At 38.7% G+C, this 15,229-nt stretch overlaps 1 protein-coding gene across 8 annotated transcripts in view; it reads left to right on the forward strand.

The window, feature by feature from the left end:
* The first annotated feature begins 11,029 nt into the window (after window positions 1-11,029).
* The window catches only part of PEX26 (peroxisomal biogenesis factor 26), a 40,910-nt gene continuing 36,710 nt past the window's right edge, over window positions 11,030-15,229 (forward strand). Inside the window, exons 1-3 of one of the 8 annotated variants that reach the window (XR_012482156.1) lie at window positions 11,030-11,233; window positions 11,860-12,171; window positions 14,945-15,082. Coding sequence is in view for 7 of the 8 variants with exons in the window: in XM_074266845.1 (XP_074122946.1) it covers window positions 11,942-12,171; window positions 14,945-15,082 (368 nt within the window). In the remaining variant the exon portion in view is untranslated. Of the gene's footprint in view, window positions 11,553-11,859; window positions 12,172-14,944; window positions 15,083-15,229 lie in introns of all 8 variants that reach the window. The other 7 variants (XM_074266845.1, XM_074266848.1, XM_074266847.1 and 4 more) reach the window with 7 other exon arrangements.

A 15,229-nucleotide genomic window follows, 5' to 3' on the forward strand; every position in this document is an offset into this window, starting at 1 on the left:
TTGCTAATTCTCAGTTCACATATTGCTGAAACTTAGCTTCCATAATCTTTTCATTTTTTCTCCTCTTCCTCCTCTCTTCCTTCTCATCCTCTTTCTCCTTTTCCTCTTCCTCCCTTTCCTCCTCCTCCTTTTTTTTTTTAATTAAAGCTTTTTAATTTTTCAACCTTAACCCTTGCAAAACCTTGTTTCAATTTCCCTTCCCCTTCCCCTCACCCTTGCCCCTAGATAACAAGTAATCCAATATAAGTTATACTAGCTTCCAGGATCTTAAGTATAACCTTGCTGGTGAGTAAAATGAGAGCAATTGTTTAGTAATTTGAGCATTCTTTGGCATTGCCTTTCCTTACAATTGGCATGTAAAGTGTCTTTACTTGCCACTGTTGAGTTTTCCAAATTTGCTGGCGTATTGAGTGCATCACTTTAATAGCATTCTCTTTTAGGAGTTTAAATAACTGAATCCCATCATATCCACTAGCCTTATTGTTAACAATGCCTCCTAAGGCTCACTTCTTGACTTCATTATCTAGGATGACTGGATCTAGATTTGTAACCACATCATTGTGATTATCAGTGATGTTAGTTCTTCTGTATATTCTTTCCACCTCTTAATCTTTTCTACTTTTGTCTTTTTTGTCTTTTACCATGCCCATTTTTGCATGAAACATTTCCTTGATATCTCAAATGTTCTTGAAGAGATTTTATTTTTCTCATTCTATTGTTTTCTTCTGTTTTTTTTTTTTTTTTGTGTATTGCTTATTTAAGAAGATCTTCTTATTTCTCTTTGGTGTTTTCTGGAATTCTGCAATCATTTGGTCATATCTTTCCATTTCTCTTTTCTTCTTTCCTGAGCTATTTTAAAGCCTCCTCATAATTAAGATAATTTATTGGCTGTGTTTCTTTCTGGAGTATACTTCCATCTTCTGGAAGGCATGAGAATAGCAAGGACTTTCTTCCAGGAAGAGAAAATTTTCCTTTTTTTTTTCTGAAGCATTTTTTTCAGGATAGTGGTCTTTTCTGGAAGTCCAGTGCTAATGCTAATTCAATCTTTCCTTAATTTGATATAAATAAATTAAATGAATTAATGGGTGGATAGATGAATGAATGAACAAATAAATCTGATGCTTTGTTAATATTTTAATACTTTCATATCTGAAACTTCTGCCCTGGAGAGTGATTGATGCTCAGTGATTGCCTCTTTTGCCCATTATAGTTAGAATAGGTTCTAACCAGGCTTCCCTTCCCTTCCCTTCCCTTCCCTCAAGCATGTGTCAATCTACAATTCCATTCACCTTTCCAGTTACTTTCCAAAACAAAATATCTTTACTTGGATACCACTCTTCCATATGTATCATCTTCTCCTCCCTGATATGTATTAAATGTAAATTCCCTGAGGGTAAGGGCTACTTACTGTTTGTATCTCCATCACTTAGCACAATATTTGGCACATAAAAAGATGCTTAATAAATGCTTTTTCATTCATTCATCCATTCACAATTAGGTTCAATCCTAAAAAGGAAACCAACTATATTTTGTTGTCTAACAACTGGCATACCTATAATTAATCTATCATAATTATTCCTGATTCTAGTCTTGAAGACTGCAAATGGCAATCTTACCCAAATGGCAAACACCTTGCTCACACTTTTGGTGGGATGAGGGTGGTAGAGGCAAGATTTGATTTCAGTGTTTTCTGCAGGAAAATGATATCTAGGGAAGGAGTTAGGGTCAAACTTCAGATTTAAAACTAGAATAGGTAACAAGAATATTAGAAGAGAATAGAAATTCCCATTAAAATTTTGACTCTGAGTTTGCCTTTTGAGAATAAAGACAGTTGCAGAGAAGTCACTATTATGAAGAGCTTTGCCCCAACATGGAATGGAGACCTTTCTCTCCATTTGAAATTTTCTGCTGATGTTCAACTCTTCCCTCCCTCAAGTGCTTTTACCTTAGGGAAAAATATTCCTAGTGTAATGAGAAATTTTCTATTTTCTCATTTCCTTTTATTCCTCCAGAAACTTTTGGTTGACTAAAGACCTGTCTTGTGTTAATGTTGACCTTAACTAATTAAAACCTGACTCATGAAATAATAACAACGTTAAGGGAAGGCCATGACCATTTCTCCTAGGTAAGAAGTTTTGAGTTAGAATTTGTACATTTGATTAAAGCCTTAAACATTGCTTAGAAAAACAGCCAGACCTGGAGAAACTTACATGAACTGATGCTGTGAAACAAGCAGGACCAGAAGATCACTATATACTTCAACAACAACACTGTATGATGATCAATTCTGATGGATGTGGCCATTTTCAACAATGAGATGAACCAAATCAATTCCAATAGAACAGTAATGAAGTGAACCAACTACACCCAGTGAAAGAGCTCTGGGAGATGAGTGTGAATCACTACATAGAATTCCCAATCCCTCTGTTTTTGTCCGCCTGCATTTTGGATTTCCTTCACAGGTTACACTATTTCAAAGTCTGATTCTTTTTGTTCAGCAAAACAACTGTTTGGACATGTATACATATATTGTATTTAATTTATACTCTAACATATTTAACATGTATTGGTCCACCTGCCATCTTGGTGCGGGGGGGGGGGGAAAGGAAGGGAAAAATTGGAAAAAAATGTTTTGGCAATTGTAACGTTGTAAAATTACCCATGCAAATATCTGGTAAATAAAAACTATTATTATTTAAAAAAAAAAGAAAAAGAAAAAAGAAAAGAAAAGCAGTCAGAGGAAGAATCTCAACTCTCATTGGCTCCTTGGTGACATAAAATTTCCTCCTTGTGAACCCTTTAAATATATATTAATCTATAACCTGATTTAGTTAAATCCTGATATATTTTTAATATATTTATTTTTTAAAATATATTTTAATCTATAACCTGATTTAGTTAAAGAGATTGTTTAACTTTGGTTTCTCTATGTATGAGATTATAACTCTTATTTAATTAAGGTTTTTCATCTTCTATAACATTGAAAGAAGCATAGGGATCATGGCTTTATTTTTTTATTTTTATTTTTTTTTAACTTTTATGGCTTAAGAAAAATATACAATGGGACAGCCCTGAAATCAGAAGGACTCAAGTTCAAATCTGGCCTCAGACACTTAACACTTCCTGGCTGTGTGACCCTAGGGAAGTCGATTAATCCCAAATGCCTCAATAAAAAAAAAAAAAAAAAAAAAAAGAAAAGAAAAAAGAAAAAGAAAAATGTACAAGACTGCAATATGCAAAATAATTATTTCTCTGTTATTCTGACATAAATTTGCTTATAAAAAGCTTGTTAGAATCCTAATGATTGTTTGTTTATTGTTCTCTCTGAGACCTGAACCTATACTTGAGTATAATAATTTCTGCATTGTGATAAATGTATTTTGGCAGCAGTTACCTCCCTATATGAATTCAGAAAGGAACACTAACTGACATTCTGCCTAAAGACATTTTAAAAAATCCTTATTCTGTTCCCTATACCCCAAGGTGAACACTACCTAAGTGGTAACCCTCATTCACAGATTATCATTTTGAATCTGACAGGCATATTGAGCCTGTTGGAATTTCCAAATATTGGGGCCCAGGTGCCCTCCTGGTCTATCTAGCTGACTACTAGAGTTCTGGCAGTAAGGGAATGAGCTGATTTTGAGTTGGAGAGGGTCATATTGGGTATCATGATGCCAAAAATGTTGGGGTAATAGGCTGTGGGTTGCAATGTTCATCTCCAAATTAAACATAGGCATTTGTTTGGGATTTACTTGGAGAAAGGGGTAACATTCTCTGTGGGTTTCCTCTTTAAAGGAGACAGGGAACTCAGCAGAGTGAAGTGAGGATTTATATAGAGAAGGAAAAACTGGAGAATTGGATGATCTCAGAGAAGATTTTGCATAAATTTGGGCAATCTTTGATTGGGTTAAGATATGCATGGGAAAAAATATAAAAGGCTTTTTGTTCTAATGAGATCCTTAAGAGAGAGTAACAGGATTATTGGAGCTGGGGACAGCAGCTAGATATTCAAGGAAAAGGTAAAGGGTCCATTTGTTCTAGTGAAGTCTGAAAGAGAGAAAGAGAGAGAAAGTGACATGATTATTATTGGGGCTGGGGCAGCAGCTAAGATTCTATCCAGCCTTACTTGAATTTCTTTGACATTTTTTTCCTGGGTATTCAAAGTTCAGCAGACACAAAAGTATAAAAGTATAATTAGGAATGTTTTCACCAGGGATGAGTGAATTGTGGGCATGATAGCAGCAAAAATGCAGAAGACAATTTTCTTTCAGGGCTTTCCTTCCTCTTCTAAACACAAGGAGGGTATAGACAAGAAGACTTGGGGTACAGGGATGGTGATCCCCAGACTACCATGAAGAGGAAGCTTAGTCTCCAGAGGTTAGTATTTAGGGTAAAGTTTTGATTGCTGTGCTTTTGAAGAGATATCCTGCATAGTTTTGTTCAATGAAAAAGGAAATGAATATATTAAGTTACTTGTCATATCTTATAGTCTTAATTAAGGAATTATTCTTTGAATGTAATGGCATATTATTGTTGTATAAGAAATGATGAGCAGGCTGATTTTAGAAAAGCCTAGGAAGACATATAAACTGAAGCTGAATGAAATGAGCACGAACAGGAGAATATTGTACACAGTAAACACATTATATGATGACCAACTATGATAGACTTGGTTTTTAGCAATACATTGATCCAAGGCAATTCCAATAGTCTTGGGATGAAAAATGCTATTAGCATCCAGAGAGAGAGCTGTAGAGACTGAATGCAGATCGAAACATACTGTTTTTACCTTTTTACCTTAGTTTCCTCATCTGTAAAATGAACTGGAGAAGAAAATAGCAAATCATTCTGTTATATATATATATATATTTTTTTTTTTTTGAGGCTGGGGTTAAGTGACTTGCCCAGGGTCACACAGCTAGGAAGTATTAAGTGTCTGAGACTAGATTTGAACTCAGGTCCTCCTGAATTCAGGGCTGGTGCTCTATCCACTGCACCACCTAGCTGCCCCTCATTCTGTTATCTTTACCAAGAAAACCTCAAAGGGGGTCACAAAGAGTTGGATATGGCTGAACAACAAAAGAACTTGGAACTAATAGAATACAGGCTCATTTACTTTATTCCTCAGTATTATGTTTATGTTTAAATTGTCAGAAAATTTTAAAAAGTTGAGTTAGAGGATAAGAAAGAGAAGTTAATCTGAATTTGTTGCTCTACATATGAGGGTTCCCATTTTTTTCTCTGACTCAAAGTCTGTTATTCAACTTCTTAGTTACTTCTAGACCTACTGATCTCAGCTGTTGAGACCCTCCTGTTTACTTTTAGCCAGGTGGAAGATCCAGAACCTCTAACCCTCAATCTCACAGTTTTTTAAAGCCTGACTGACATGCTGTCTTTTTTTTTTTTTAATACCATTTTAAAAATTAATTTTATAATTATAACTTTTTTTTGACAGTACATATACATAGGTAATTTCTTTCTTTCTTTCTTTTTATTAATTTTATAATTATAAATTTTTTGACAGTATATATGCAGGAATAATTTTTTTATAGCATTATCCCTTGTATTCATTTTTCCAAATTTTCCCCTCCCTCCCTCTACTCCCTCCCCTAGATGACAGGCAATCCCATATATTTTACATGTCTTATAGTATAACCTAGATACAATATATGTGTGTAAATCCAATTTTCTTGTTGCAGGTTAAGTATTAGATTCCGAAGGTATAAGTAACCTGGGTAGATAGACAGTAGTGCTAACAGTTTACATTCAATTCCCAATGTTCCTTCTCTGGGTGTAGTTGTTTCTGTCCATCATTGATCAGCTGGAAGTGAGTTGGATCTTCTTTATGTTGAAGATTTCCACTTCCATCAGAATACATCCTCATACAGTATTGTTGTTGAAGTGTATAGTGATCTTCTGGTTCTGCTCATTTCACTCAGCATCAGTTGATGTAAGTCTCTCCAAGCCTCTCTGTATTCCTCCAGTTGGTCATTTCTTACAGAGCAATAATATTCCATAACCTTCATATACCATAATTTACCCAACCATTCTCCAATTGATGGACATCCATTCACCTTCCAGTTTCTAGACACTATGAAAAGAGCTGCCACAAACATTTTGGCACATACAGGTCCCTTTCCGCTCTTTAGTATTTCTTTGGGATATAAGCCCAGTAGTAGCACTGTTGGATCAAAGGTTATACACAGTTTGATAACTTTTTGGGCATAATTCCAGATTGCTCTCCAGAATGGCTGGATTCTTTCACAACTCCACCAACAATGTATCAGTGTCCCAGTTTTCCCGCATCCCTTCCAACATTCATCATCATTATTTGTTCCTGTCATCTTAGCCAATCTGACAGGTGTGTAGTGATATCTCAGAGTTGTCTTAATTTGCATTTCTCTGATCAATAGTGATTTGGAACATTCTTTCATATGAGTGGAAATAGTTTCAATTTCATTATCTGAGAATTGTCTGTTCATATCCTTTGACCATTTATCAATTGGTGACATGCTGTCTTAATCATTTTTTTCCTTAAACTTCCACAGACAAGTCAGCATCTGTCTTCTCCCAAGTGTGTTTTTCTGAATCAAATTCACATACTGAGCTTTAACCCAATGAAACTTTCCTGGTGACATGCTGATAGTCCCCATCTTCTCTCTACCTGAATCCTCCTTATCCTTTACTTGGTTATTCTAGTAAACTTTTTGAGAAACTAATTTTGATTGGAGGCAATCCTTTCTTTACTAAATACTACAACATATTAATTAGCCCCCAAATTAGCCCCCCCTTTTCTCATATTTATGGGAAACTATCTGACAATATAGTTTCAACCTCAGAGATGGGAGGGAAACTGGAGGGGAAGAAGAGTCTTTAATTTGTCCTTTCTTGAAAAAATCTTAGGACACAAAGGAAATTCTGGATGTTTTTCAATCCAAGCAGCATCACCCTGCTGTTTAGTAAAACCTTAATTGTCTTATTTAGGGGAGTGTATTTTGCTCTTGGATTCATAACTTACGATCCAGTGTATATTCAGAAAAGAAGAACAGAATGAGTTACATAGATCCCAGATATTCCTAACCCCATAAAGACTTATAAAGAAACTCCTCTAGTCTGTCAGCAGGCTACTAATCTCAGATTAGTAGTATCAGAGATGCTGGGAGAAGTAGAAAGAAAGCTACCCAGAAAGAATGGAAGAAAGATATCTAGAGAGGCAGGAAGGAAACTACTTAAAGAGATGGCCAGAAAAGGCCTCATAAAGGCTGAATAATACTAAATCCAAAAATCTACCTCAACATTTAAGTTGAAGTTTACTATTAGATAGTCATTACTTAGGCGGGAGCAATTTTGTTTACTAAAGAGCCCCAGATTAACAGATATAAAGTTTAATTCTGATTTGATACCTACACATGTGACTATGATCAAATCTCTTAATTTCTCTAGAATCTGATCCTTTTTCTGTGAACATGAAGATCATTTCTACATACCATGCCTTTTCAGTGAAATATTAGCAATTTCTTTTCAGTGAAATATTGGCCAGATTCTTTTTTTTTTTTTAATTTTTTATTATATATATATATTTTTTATAATATTATCCCTTGTATTCATTTTTCCAAATTATCCCCCCCTCCCTCTACTCCCTCCCCCCGACGACAGGCAATACCATACATTTTACATGTGTTACAATATAGTCTAGGTACAATACATGTGTGTGAATATCATTTTCTTGTTGCACAATAAACATTAGAATCCGAAGGTACATGCAACCTGGGCAGACAGATATTAGTGCTAACAATTTACATTCACTTCCCAGTGTTTCTTCTCTGGGTGCAGCTACCTCTGTCCATCATTGATCAACTGGAAGTGAGTTGGATCTTCTTTATGTTGAAGATATCCACTTCCATCAGAATACATCCTCATACAGTATTGTTGTTGAAGTATACAGTGATCTTCTGGTTCTGCTCATTTCACTCAGCATCAGTTGATTTAAGTCTCTCCAGGCCTCTCTGTATTCCTCCTGCTGGTCATTTCTTACAGAACAATAATATTCCATAACCTTCATATACTACAATTTACCCAACCATTCTCCAACTGATGGACATCCATTCATCTTCCAGTTTCTAGCTACAACAAAAAGAGCTGTATTGGCCAGATTCTTAACTGAGAATCTGAATAGGGTCAGCAGAGAGGAGCCATGGGACATATGAGGAAAAAGTTTGGAAAAGCCAGTCTGATGAGTTGGATGGTGAGAGATGGTTATTAATAGCTAATGGTTGTTGGAGACCCAGAATTTCCCTTTTTTCTAAAGATTTTATTTGAAAGTTTTGTCTCTAAAGGACATTAATAATAATGAGATTGAATTAACTTTCTCCTCAATTTTAATTAGACCCACCCAATCTTAATCTAAGGGGGGAATGCTCTTTGTGCTCTAGACTATTTGGGTGGGGATACATTCTTTGATTAGATAGCCCAACCCAGGGCAATTTAGAAGTAAATGACATAAAGTTACATCCTCCAGCTCTTCATTAGAATATGTCTACCTCTCATTATAATATTTATTCTCTTTCAATTATTAACTAACTAGAGCTGATTATTACCCTCAGGAGCACCCACTTTTTAAGGACTTATAAACTGTGACCTCACCAGCATGTGGGATCTTTTCCCATTCAAGAGTGTCACTGACTTTTTTATTAATAAAATGTTGGCATTATTAATAAAATAATGAATTACCCTGAAACTATGTCTTTGGAATTTTTAAAATGCCACAATAGTGAATTGCTTTGGAAATTTTAAAAGGATTCCTTTGTCTCAGTGAAGACCACGTCAAGATTATGTATCATAAATTTACAATTTCATAATTTTCTTCTAGCTTCATTCAGTAGTGGTATGAATAGGCAATGCATGTTGGGAATAATCCAACAAGGGACTGGAGAGGGCAAGGACAAGGGTCTGAAGAGTTGAACTCTGTTAATCAAGGATGAGACATGGGAAAAGGAGACTATCCACGGGTTCTCAAACTACGGCCCACGGGCCAGATGGGGCCTGCCGGGTTATGGCAAATGGGCTGAGGGGCGGAGACAGAGTGTGAGCTTTTGTTTTTACTACAGTCCGGCCTCCCACAGTCTGAGGGACAGTGAACCGGCCTCCTATTTTAAAAGTTTGAGAACCACTCAATGAAAGGGTGAAAGCTTGAGAAAGAACTGAGGTGTGCCGATATTGGAAATCATGTGAGAACAAAGAACAGGATCAGAGATTGAATGAAAAAATGGAATGATAAAATCAATTTTTGAGTTCATGAATGTGGAAGTAGAGCATTTGTGTGTTATAGCAAAATCACAGAAGGAAAGTCCCATTTTGCTAACAATTGATACCAATGGATAACCCAAGTAATTCAGAATTAGCAGCCCTCAAAACCATAACCTCAGGAGATGTGATTTCCCAATTGTTTCTGACAATGTTGAAGGCAGAAAAGAACATTTTTGACACCAAAATCCTTGACATAATCAAAAGCTTCAGCATTTGAAATGGATTTAGTTTCATTAATGGAACTGACATTTTAAAAAGTAATTTTTATTTTGTTGTTTCATCTTAAGTACCATGAGGTTCTTCCATCTAATTTGCATCAGGAACTCCCTATTTTTGTCTCCCCCCATTAGGATGTGAACTTCTTGAGAAGAGGGACTTTCTCAACTGAGAAAGTTTCAGCTGTTACATTTAATATCCCTGTAAAATGTATTGGTCTACCTGCCATCTGGGGGAGGGGGGGAAGGAGGGGAAAAGTTGGAACAAAAGGTTTGGCAATTGTCAATGCTGTAAAATTACCCATGCATATGTCTTGTAAATAAAAAGTTATAATAAAAAAATATCCCTGTATATTAGCAGTATTTAGCACATAATAAGAACTTAAGGACTTGGAGAAGGAAATGGCAAAAACTTTCAGCAGTTCCTTCCTTAATATTTGATTAATTAATCTTGTAAGGTAAAATACAAACTCTCCAATCGGACATTAAAATTCCTGCATAACCTGGCCTGATTACACTAAATTCCCCATAACTCAGCCCAACTGGACTATCAGCTTTACACGCCTCTAATCCTTTGCACTGTCCCCCACAATTAAGCTTTACCCCCTTTCCAGCCCTGACTTTCACAATTATAATTTATTTTCATGATTTAGATCATTCCATCCTCAGTGAAGGCTCAGGGTCATGCAGCTGAAAGGCAGAATTCAAACTCTTGTCTCCATACAAAAAGAAGAGGTTGTTTTTTGTTTGTTTTGTTTTTTTACATTTAATTTTATTTTTTCTCAATTACATGTAAGCAAACATTTTAAACATTCTTTAAAAAAAAAAATCTCGAGTTCCATATTCTCTCCCTTTCTCTTCTCCCTCCCCCCTCCTTGAAGGATAGATTATAAATGTACAGTCATGTAAAACATTTCCATATTAGTCATTTTGCCAAAGAAAACACATGTTTCCTCTAAAACAACAGCAACTGCAACAACAAATATCCCCCACCAGAAAAAAAAAAGTTAAAAAAAAAAAAAAAAAAAAAAAAAAGGACGCTTTCATTTGGACTCAGCTTTCAGTTAGTTCTTTCTCGATAGAATTTTTCCTTTTTCATTTCCGTAGAGCACTTTTCATCATAAATCCTCCAGGACTGTAGAATTACTGCCTTGCTGAGAATGGCTAAGCCCTTCCCAGGTGGCATCCCACAGTATGTAGCGCGTCCCTCCCTCACTTCTCTGCATCAGTTCTTACACTTCCCAGGTTTTTCTCATGCTTTTAGCCAGATAATGTCCCATCACACGGTAGCCAGTCCCCATGAGCGGGCATCCCCATCAGTTTCCAGCTGCGATAATATTTCTGCACATATTGATCATTGTACTTTTTCTTTGCTCTCTTCTGGCTACAGAGCTTGCAGTGCTATTGCGGAGTGAACCGGTGTGCATGCACAGTTTTATAGAGAAAGAGCTGGAGAAGCCGGTTTCAGCACCAGTCAGCAGCCGCTCACACTCCCGGGAGGTTGGAATGCTGGACATTGTAGTTGCCCCCTACAGATCGGGGCGCTGAGCGGACTACAGTTCCCAGAATCCTTTGCTCTCCCCGCAGCCCATGTGCCTATCAGGAAGAGCGCAGAGATCGGTGGCCAAGATGTCCGCAGAGGGCTAAGTGGCCCCGGCTCTCTGCAGGAGCCGGAGGTGAGCCTTCCTCGGTGGACTTGACGCTCGTGGGTAAAAGTGTCCCTCTTTGGTTCAGATCCTGCGCTATGTGGGGCATTCCAGCGGCAGCGGCGAGTCGTTGCTAAGTGCCAGGTGTCACATTAGGTTGACTCAGGTGAAGGCGGGCGGAGGGGGCCCCTGGGAGCTCGTGGTTCTTCCGAGAAGCGCCCCCCGGCAACCTCAGCGGAAGCAAAACCTCGCCGCGCTCCAGGTGGACCCAGGTTCACTCGGGCGGAGGAGCCAGGGAGTCCTGGGAGGACCCCCGCCCCCACCCCCGCCCCCGCCTCGGCAGCAGTAGGAGCGAGGCTTTGCCAAGTTCAAGGTTGAATCGGTAAATTGGGGCAGAGGTGGCCCGGCCGCTGATGACTGCCGGCCCCACCCCCCGCTGGCAGGACCGTTGGGAGCCTAGCGCTTTCCGTCTGTTCCCAGGAAGAACACTTCCCGGCTTCCCCAGTCCTCTCCTAGAGCGGTCCAAGTCCCAATACTAGCGCACCTTGGACCGCCCCTTCTTCCTGGGCCTCAGTCTTCTCATCTGTAAAATGAGGGGGCTGGACGTGGCCTCCCGGTGCTCGGACTCCGAGCCTGTGCTCTCGGCGGGGGGGCAGGACGGCTTGTAGATGGCTTTCTCCTATTCCCAGGCAACCGTCAGATGAGGGAGGAGCGGACGGGAGGGCGTCCATCCCGAAGCCTCCGGCTGCAAGGCACCGGCCGCCCGTGAGCATGAAAAACGAGGCTTCCGCGGCGGCCCTGGGGCTCAGGGCTTGCGCGGGGCCGCTCCGAAGCAGCGAGCCCGTGGGGCTGCAGCCAGCCCCTTCCCCGCTCCAGGGCCTGCTGGAGGAGGCCGCCGACTACTTAGTGGTGCACCGGGACTTCGCGGCGTGCCTGGAGACGTGCCAGAGGGGCTTCGAGAGCCTGGGCTCCGGCCGGCAGGCGGAGCAGTGCGAGCACAGGTAGGTGGGAGCGGCCCGGCCTCGGACGGGGCCGCACTGAGCGAGTCTGAGCTTCCTCGTAAAACGCGAGTAACAGCCACCCTCCCCGTGGGAAAATGCCTTAGGAGCCCGGGCCAGACCCTCCCCCTCGGGTGTCGGTGGGACTGAACAGCCCGCAGTGGTAATCTGCACCGCACTGTCGTTATATTTCCTTTTCCCTAGAAACCCCCGCGGGAACTTTCCACCACATCAGCATCACCCTCCTGAACCTTAGATGTCCTGTCAGTTTCTCTCTCCCTGTAGCCCGTTCTCCTACCCTGCCCCCTTAATTCCTCCTCACTTCGGGCCTTCTAACTGGCTCCCCGCCCCCGGTCTTTTCTCCGTCTGCCCATTTACCTCACAGCTGGCTGATTGTCACTTCCTACTCAATAAACTTCAACCTTATTTATGATCATTTATTATATAAAATATGTCATATAATATAATGCCTCCCTATTGACTTTAGGATCGCATATTATTCCATCATTATCTCATCCTTTTAAATTTTTATTTCTGTTTAAACATATACATTGTATAAGATTTAATTAAATTATGTTAATTATGTTGAACATCATTATTAGTACAACAACATTTACAAATGAGCAAATTCACCTATTGGAGGGCACTCTGAATTTTTTATTGATAGGGTGTGGGGTAATTATTTTAATTTATATTTTTGTTAATGTTTAATTATAACATTTAAGCATAAATTGTATAACATTTAGTGAAAATTATGTTAATTACATTGAACATTATTAGCATAGCAATACATATTTATAATTGAGCAAATGTAATATTGGAGGGTGCTCAGAATTTTTTATTGATATGGTGTGGGATAATTATTTTAACTTTAATTTTTATTAATGTTTAATTATAACATTTAAGCATAAATTGTATAACATTTAGTGAAAATTATGTTAATTACATTGAACGTTATTAGTATAACAATACATATTTACAAATGAACAATATACATATTGGAGGGTGCTCAGAATTTTTTATTGACAAGGTGTGGGATAATTATTTTAATTTCTATTTTTGTTATTATATAATGTTTAATTAAAATGATGTTAATTATATTGAACATCATTATTAGTACAATAATACATATTTACAAATGAGTAAGTGTGCATATTGGAGGGTGCTCAGAATTTTTTATTGACAAGGTGTGGGATTAAAGAAAAATTGGAACAACACTTCTGATGTCTCCTATGGCCTTTTTCTAGCTCATAATCTGTGATCAGGGCCCTTTGCTTAATCTGAGGAGCTCAGGCACCTTTTTCTTTCAATATTTAAAAAAAAATTGATAAATTTTGTTTGGATCCATCATATAACTTTTCTGCCCATCATACTTGAATCTTCCGCAGTATTGATTCAATAAATATTTCTTAATCACTTACCATATGCAAGTCACTAGGTACCATCATTGGAAATACATAGATAAAAAGCAAAATCTTTTCTAAGAAGGTTGTGCTGATATAGTTAAAATAGTCTAAAAGAGCATTTCCAGTAGATAGTACAGGTGATCTTTAGCTATCAACTATTTATTACAAGAAAGTTATAAAAATAGTGATTTTTTTTTTTCCATTCATGTTGTTGTCCCTTTAAAACTGCCCTAATTTTTTTTTTTTTCCAGTTGCAGTAATTGTTTTTTGGCTGCTCTATCCACAGAGGAACCTTAAGTTTAAGATGGAAATGTAGGCAGGGAAGCATTCCGGGAGGGGGAGGGTAAGGAAAAACGTGCCTATGAGGTCACAGGTTACAGTAAGAGGCCCTGCCTCACCTCTACCTCCCTTGGCCAGATATCTCTTTTTCCAAGTCTGTAAGGCTTTTTCTGTGGAAACAAAGGAGATGGTGTCAGGGCCCGGGATTCTGTCCATAGCTTCTTTACTGTCTCTTGCTGGAGAAATATCCGATTCTGCCTTACCATTGCCATATGACGTTTCTGGCCATATAAGAGCAGTGTTTTTATTTGTTTTTCCAGAAAGCTCAGTGAAAAAACTGGAATGTTCAGTTCCCTATTGACATAGCTATTTCTTTCTTAGGAGAGAAGGAAGTAGTTTCAAAAATTGATGTTTAAAAAGATATCTCGATCCTCTACACCATACACATACACAGACACACATAAATGGGCTTCTGGGCTAGATAAGTAGGTTTTTCTCCCTTCCACAGTTATCTTACAAGTAGTCTTTTTAAGATAGTTTGGTTGGTAAACTCAGGAATCAATCATCGGGATAGATTTGAGTTTGAATTCTTTTTCAGATACTTACTACCTATGTGATCCTGGCTTGGAAGTCACTTAACCTTTATTTCCACATCTGTAAAATGGGGAGAACAATAACTTACCTCACAGGGTTGTTGTGAAGATTGAATGAGTTGACATTAGAGTGCTTTGCAAACCTTGAAGTACTGTATAAATGCTACCTTCTATCATTATTACCATCATTCTCTCCCCCTAAAGCCAGCTTTTCATTTTAGTCTGATTATCACCTATACAAACTCATTGGGTAAGGTGGGGAAGCATACTGTATTTTGCTTCAGGGTTTCTAAATCCTTCAAGAATGTTCAGTAATGTTCAGCTTCTGAGAGGAGCATTTCATAAGTGCTGAAGCTGGCTAGTGCACTTGGGAACAATGCATCTAATGCATGGTAAACTTGGCCAGGAGGGGAGGAGCATCCCAGGTCCAGGAGGGGAAAGGGAAAGCACCGGACAGAGCGAGTGATAGCTTCTACTTTGAAACTCTGCTCACCGCAGCAAGGACTTGAAGTGCTTCCTGTGTGTGGTGGGGATCCAGGCCCTAGCAGAGATGGATCGATGGCGAGAAGTTCTCTCTTGGGTTCTGCAGTATTATCCGCGCCCAGAACATCTGCCCCCCAAAATTCTGGAATTGTGGTAAGTTACCATTGACAATGCAGAGATGCTCACTGGAAACAAAGGGGTGGGGGTCCTCGAGTGAGGTTCATTTGCTAACTACACCCTCCCATATTTCTGATCCCTGAATATCTGAAACCTGGAACACCACAGGTGGAGGGATGGAGG

Source organism: Sminthopsis crassicaudata, chromosome 5 (assembly GCF_048593235.1).
Source record: "Sminthopsis crassicaudata isolate SCR6 chromosome 5, ASM4859323v1, whole genome shotgun sequence".
NCBI classification, from domain to species: domain Eukaryota; kingdom Metazoa; phylum Chordata; class Mammalia; order Dasyuromorphia; family Dasyuridae; genus Sminthopsis; species Sminthopsis crassicaudata.